The sequence below is a fragment of the Beta vulgaris genome, chromosome 9 (assembly GCF_026745355.1).
Source record: "Beta vulgaris subsp. vulgaris cultivar EL10 chromosome 9, EL10.2, whole genome shotgun sequence".
Taxonomy (NCBI): Eukaryota; Viridiplantae; Streptophyta; class Magnoliopsida; order Caryophyllales; family Amaranthaceae; genus Beta; species Beta vulgaris.
In genome coordinates this window covers 33,847,845-33,854,174 of record NC_079210.1, presented here as the reverse complement: position 1 = coordinate 33,854,174, position 6,330 = coordinate 33,847,845, and the positions used below count along the sequence as shown (strand labels likewise).

General features: G+C 38.1%; 1 protein-coding gene across 1 annotated transcript; it reads right to left on the bottom strand.

Moving 5' to 3' along the window:
• Nucleotides 1-3,845: 3,845 nt before the first annotated feature.
• On the bottom strand, nt 3,846-5,458 carry LOC125493479 (protein MAIN-LIKE 1-like). The gene is made up of 2 exons (XM_048636871.2): nt 4,649-5,458; nt 3,846-4,552 (listed from the first exon to the last, which is right to left on the bottom strand). The coding sequence occupies exons 1-2, from the start codon at nt 4,755-4,757 to the stop codon at nt 4,149-4,151; spliced, it is 513 nt and encodes a 170-aa protein (XP_048492828.2). The 5' UTR covers nt 4,758-5,458; the 3' UTR covers nt 3,846-4,148.
• Nucleotides 5,459-6,330: the final 872 nt, after the last annotated feature.

The following is a 6,330-nucleotide window of genomic DNA, read 5'->3' as shown; positions in this document are numbered from 1 at the left end:
TTCCAATCAGGTCTGATAAGGTCCAATAAGGTCCAAATAGTCAATGTTTAATAAATATTTGTATTATTGTCCACCATTATGTTATTCATAATTTCATATCACTATTAGCGGATTATGTTATTATTAGAATTTTAATTAAAGTACCACAATGATTAATAGTATTATACTTGTATTAGTGTCTATTATTTTATTATTTATTTGTATTATGTCTATTATTTTATTATTTATTTGTATTATGTCTATTATTTTATTATTCATATTACTATTAGCTGATTATGTTATTATTAGAATTTTTTATTAAAGTACCACAATGTATAGTATTATACTTGTAGTATTGTCTATTATTTGATTATTCATATTGGTATCGAATAATATTATAATCATGGTCAAATAATTAAGGTTAACAATAATAATAATAATTATATTTACAATATTTTGCAATTCGTCTTTAAATAACTAGAGATAACATGTTTTCGTTACTAATAACTATGAAAGATATAAATGTTATCAATTGATTGCTTCATTATCATCACTGGAGTATCTTTCTTCATCTTCTACATCATCCTCTTCAATCAATACGTTTTCTTCATCAACAGCCAACCATATTTCATCTGCAATTTTCGCCCGAGTTATCTCCATATTCTTTGTTCTCGTCTTGTCAGTCAAATTTAAATCAGCTCTTGGTTCCATGGTTTTAACTACTTGCGAAACTGGAATTCCTAAATCATGTAAACGAATAAAATTATGTAGTGTGCATGTTGCCACGATGATAGCCAACTGGTAAGCATCATCCATCTTCGCTATCATTCTTAGAATCTTCCATTTATTTTTTAGTACACCAAAAATTCTTTCAACAGTCCCAGTAATGAAGAATGTCAATAATCAAAATGCTCTAACTTTCCCTTTGGTGGAGGACCATTCCTAAATTCAGGAGTATGACTCTCAAACCTTTCTCTTGATATGGACTCAAATACCCGGTAGAATTTGGATATCCATAGTCAACCAAATAATATTTTCCTGTTAGTGCAAAAAAGATAAGTTATAATCATAGTTAAATAATGCTTCAAATACTTAGCAACAATAATATGATACCTGGAGGTGGGTGGTGGAATCCCATACTTAGTTAAATAGTAATTTTTCTGTTAAATTAATTATCATAAGAGATAATTAATAATTATTATTTTTTAAAGGATGAATTATAATAATTATTATTCCATAAAAAATTTTGAGGGGTAGTATTTACGTTAGTGGTAATATTTATGTTATTCATGGTCAATGTTTTTGTCTAACAAGGTCAAATAAGTTTCAATCAGGTTCAATAAGGTCTAATAAGTTTCAATCAGGTCCAATAAGGTCTAATAAGTTTCAATCAGGGTCAATAAGTTCCAATAAGGTCCAATAAGGTCAATCAGGTTCAATCAGGTCCAATAAGTTCCAATCAGGTTCAATCAGGTCCAATAAGTTGAATCAGGTCCAATCAGGTCCAATCAGGTTTAATAAGTTCCAATAAGTTCAGTTCAGGTTCAATAAGTTCAGTTCAGATAAGTTCCAATAAGTTCAGGTCCAATAAGTTGAATAGAACGCACCAATCAAAGTAAAGCATTTATGAAATCATTTCAAGTACTCATAAAATTCAACTTAACTTTCATTAACTTTAACAACTATTTTAAACATTAAAAACTAACTTTATTATACTCCTTATTTTATTTTAGAAAATTTAAGAGACATTATCAAGTTTATCATAAACAAGTTAACTAAAAAGACCAACTTAATTGACTAGAATTTTTTCCTTCAATAATGCCAAAAAGGGGATTAATTCCCAAAATGTGCCACAAAAATTTTTATTTCCCTGCGTACCGTCCATGTAGGACGGCACGCGAAAAAAAGTTTTTTTTTTTGTTTTAACGGAGGTAAACCGCTACTCGGAGTAGCGGTTTACTTCAAACAAAACCGCTACTCCGAGTAGTGGTTCATTCACATAAACCGCTACTCAGAGTAGAGGTTTTAATGAATGAACCGCTACTCGGAGTAGCGGTTTTGTCCCTCGGGTAAACCGCTACTCCGAGTAGCGGTTCATTCATTAAAACCGCTACTCGGAGTAGCAGTTTTGTACCCATTACACAACTCACTGCATTGTTTCCACATAACTGGCCAAGTGCCAGAAAGCCAAAAAAATTCCAGCAATCCCAAACAAGCATCCAACCTGCAATTCCAGCAATTCCAAACAATTATCCAACCTCCAATTTCAACATTATCCAACCTGCAATTCCAACAATTCCAAACAATTATCCAACCTCCAATTTCAACATTATCCAACCTGCAATTCCAAACAATTATCCAACCTCCAATTTCAACATTATCCAACCTGCAATTCCAGCACCAAATTCCATTCAACAACACCAAATATAAGCCACACATTGATCACTCATCACCAAGTTCATACACATTCAAATGTATGTAAAAAAATTTTAGTTACAAGTTAGAGTGAGAAAATAATGTTAACTAACTACATAAACAATAAATGAAACTGTAAAACCCTCTCTTCTTCTTTTGTGAAGGTGTAGATGAGCTAGGTGTGGTCTCATGAGTCTCTGCAATGGCATCAAGAGAAGGGGAGTAGTGTCAGAACGTCGTCGATAGGCCCTCTGACTGACTGGAGGTGAAAGCAAAGCTGTGTGAGATATATGGGCAGCAGACGTAGAAGATGTAGAAGTCGATGTATATCCAGCAGAAGTAGGCACGCCCTGTACGATGTGGCCATGTCCAGCTCGGCCAACAACATCAACACACAGTCCCCTCATAGTCTGCAATGTCTGCGCATACAACTCACGCACCATATCTGGAGGCAATGACTCAGAAGCCTCTAGTACAGTACCGCACCTATGAGCAATATCAGATAAAGTATGTGCCTAATAGAAAGAAAAAATACATATTATATAGTTGTATAAATAAATAAAAGTGCAACTAAAAATCAGTGAACTTACTAGTACTATATCTGCAGACGCAGGCTGATAATGTGTAAGTGGTCGCCTCGATGGATTCGTCAGGCGTAACCTCGTGATGCGACGAAACCATATCATATACTCGTCAAAGGCATGAGTACGACCACTAAAAGGAGTGCCCTGAACTATGTGTCCCTCGCGCTCAACCCAATGTGCAATGTAAGGTCGATGTCTGAGCGGATAGTTCTTGTTCTTCGACCTCCGATCTATGGCATGAAGGGTTGTGCTCGTATCAGAAGGTGCGGGAATCGTCTGCTCGAATCCAAACTGGCGCATAACTCGACCAGGGAAATGGAACTCTACAATGTCGAAACAGATAAGTGGGGCCATGTGCGCCATACATGTCGATCAGCTCGACATATAGCAGGTAACAACGCCAGTCTCGCATCAGTATATGGCTGCCAAGTCATCTACAAAAAATAGAATCTTACAAATATTAGGCAAAAGAAGAGTCTACCAATGTATATAAGTTAGGCAAGTACGAGCCTATGTACCTGCTCGTCCGTCTGATGGTCAAGTGCATCCCTGTAGTAAGGAAGCCCATCTGTGTTGGACCTAGTGATGTGTACTCGAAGCCAACTGAAAAGAAATATACGTTATTATCCATGAGAAAAATGAAACTAAAGAATGTCAACAAATGTGAGACATTGAATATTACCTGACAGCTAAGGGGTCAAGCCCCGGAACATGCTGGGAGCCTAAAATAGGAACGGCCTCGTCAAACTGTGGAGGTGGGTCCGCACCCTCGAAATCGAGGTCTGCCAATGTGTATGTGCTCCCATGCCCAAATCTGTAACAACAACACAGGGCCACCTAACTCCCTCGCACCTCTGTGATGCCCGACATAGCTGCCGATACAGGTATGCAAGGGTCGCACTACCCCAACTATATGTCCCTGCTACGTCGAGATCAGCTAAAAGTGGGAGATAAAGAACCTGGACTGCATCTCCACTCTTGTCGGCAAAAAGAATGGACCCCATCAATGCAAGAATGTAAGCCCGGGCAAATCATTGTACTGTCACCTCATCAGCATCATTCGGCAACAAGAAAAAATGTTGCCGAAGCCATGTCAACTCAAAGACGAACCCTGGAGAACTTTGGGCTCGTTCTCCGGTGTGTTGGGCCAAATCCCTAACAACTCGAAAACTAATGCAGCCCAGTTACCCTCGCCTCGACCAGTAACAGGTCCCCGTGCACTCTAAGTCCAAGGATAACAGCGACATCCTCCAAAGTAATCGTCGCCTCCCCAACAGTCAAATGAAATGTATGGGTCTCCTGCCTCCATCGCTCCACTAATGCCGTCAGAAGTGGTCTATCAATCTCCAAACCTCCCCCTACCAAACGATGTATGCCGAGAAAACCAGCACGCTCGACATACCGAAGAACCCTATCGTGAATCTCCCAGTCAAGATAGAGACTGTGATGATGCAACCGACACGATAGTACCGTGTCCGCTACTCCCCTCCAGACATCCTCACTCCGATGCTGGTCCTGGAGGGTGAGAACGCTGCGATCAGTGGGGCCGGGAAAGATGGACTGCGCCATCAGACCTAATAAGAAAAAAAAATATATACCGGTTAGTAACAAATGAGGACTATGAAAATAATATAAATTTTGAAAATTTAACAAAATATGAAAACATTTACCCAGATGTTCCTTCACCGTTCTTATTAGGACATCTTTGCTTATTGTGTCCTGAAACCTTACAAATGCTACATCTATATTTGCCAGACCTATCAGCTGCATCCATTTCATTTTGTATTCGAGTGGACCGTGGACGTCCAGCTCCACGTTTTAGCCTCTCATCAGCTATAATTCTCGGACCATCATATGGAGAACAATTATGCATATCAGGCACAGGCTTGAAAAAGGACATATAAGTAGATCGATACGAGCTAGTCAGAAATGAAGCGTCCACAAAACCACTATATGACAAGCTCCGGTGACGACATACCGCAAGGACATGAGAACACGGCAACTTATATATTATGACTTTCTCACATGTACATGTCTTCTGCATTAAGTTAACCGTGTGTTTCTTTCCACCTTTCTCTGCAATACGGTCTCCACGACCAGTAGTGACCTCAAACAAAAAACATAATGTTTAATTAAGTTATTCTTATTCTACATATTCAAACAATATGAACACTATTTTTCACCTATACTAGTAGTATTTACAACATAAACACAACAATTCATGCAAAATCAACCATCACAAAATGCTCAAATCCATTTTTAACCAACCAACAACTAAATTATACTAATCAAACAACTAAACAATATGCTAATAACCTTCGAATTATACTAATCACCTTCCAATTATACTAACCTTTCAATTGATACAAAATCAACCATCACAATATCCTAAATTTTTAATCATCAACAACTAAATTATACTAATCAAACTAAACAATTTCCATCTAACAAATATGGCATGCTAAACAAATTAAATTAAAAAAAAAAAACAAAAAAAAAAAAAAAAATACTCACAAAGATGGCTGTGGTCGGAAGAGAGAGAGGGAGAAGTGACGGATCCGGTGAGGTGGCGCTGTCGTCGGAAGAGAGAGGAAGAAGTGACGGACTGTCGTCGGAATAGAGCTCCGGTCGCCGGCGGTGAGGCTCGTGCGGCGCTGTCGTCGGAAGAGAGAGAGAGGGAGAAGTGAGTTTGAGAGAAAAAAAATTTCGAACGTTAGTAAATTGGGGATTTTTATAAACCGCTACTCGGAGTAGCGGTTTTCTTTAATGAACCGCTACTCCGAGTAGCGGTTTACAACGGATCCAAAATCTTGTAAACCGCTACTCAGAGTAGCGGTTCATTAAAGAAAACCGCTACTCCAAGTAGCGGTTGATTTTAAATATAACCGCTACTCTGAGTAGCGGTTTTTATGCATTAACCGCTACTCTGAGTACGGTTTTACTGCAGTTTTAAAAAAAAAAAAAAATTCGCGTGCCGTCCTACGTGGACGGTACGCAGGGAAATAAAATTTTTTGTGACATATTTTGGGAATTAATCCCCTTTTTGGCATTATTCAAGGAAAAAATTCTAATTGACTAGGTTAGTTTAGGAAATTATGAGTTTTAGTTTAAAAAAAATAAAAGTAAACTAAATAAACTAATTAAAATACAAATAAATTAAAAGGATAAAGGGTAAAAGGAGGTTTTTTTTAAACAAATCACTCAGTTTCTCATACTGAGAAACGAATGAAGAGGCACGAAAGAAGGGGAGGGAAAACAGGGGGAGTGAAGTAGGGAGGGGTGAAGGAGAAAGGTGGCGCTGGTGTTTCGGCAGTTCTCCGGCGGAGCTCAGGCGCCCCAAAAGAGGTCAGGG

Excerpts from the sequence above, each read along its gene's own strand:
- LOC125493479 (XM_048636871.2), bottom strand. The coding sequence starts at position 4,757 with ATGAAATGGATGCAGCTGATAGGTCTGGCAAATATAGATGTAGCATTT. Across the intron at positions 4,553-4,648 it reads AACGGTGAAGGAACATCTGG|GTCTGATGGCGCAGTCCATC; the intron begins GTAAATGTTTTC and ends TTTTCTTATTAG.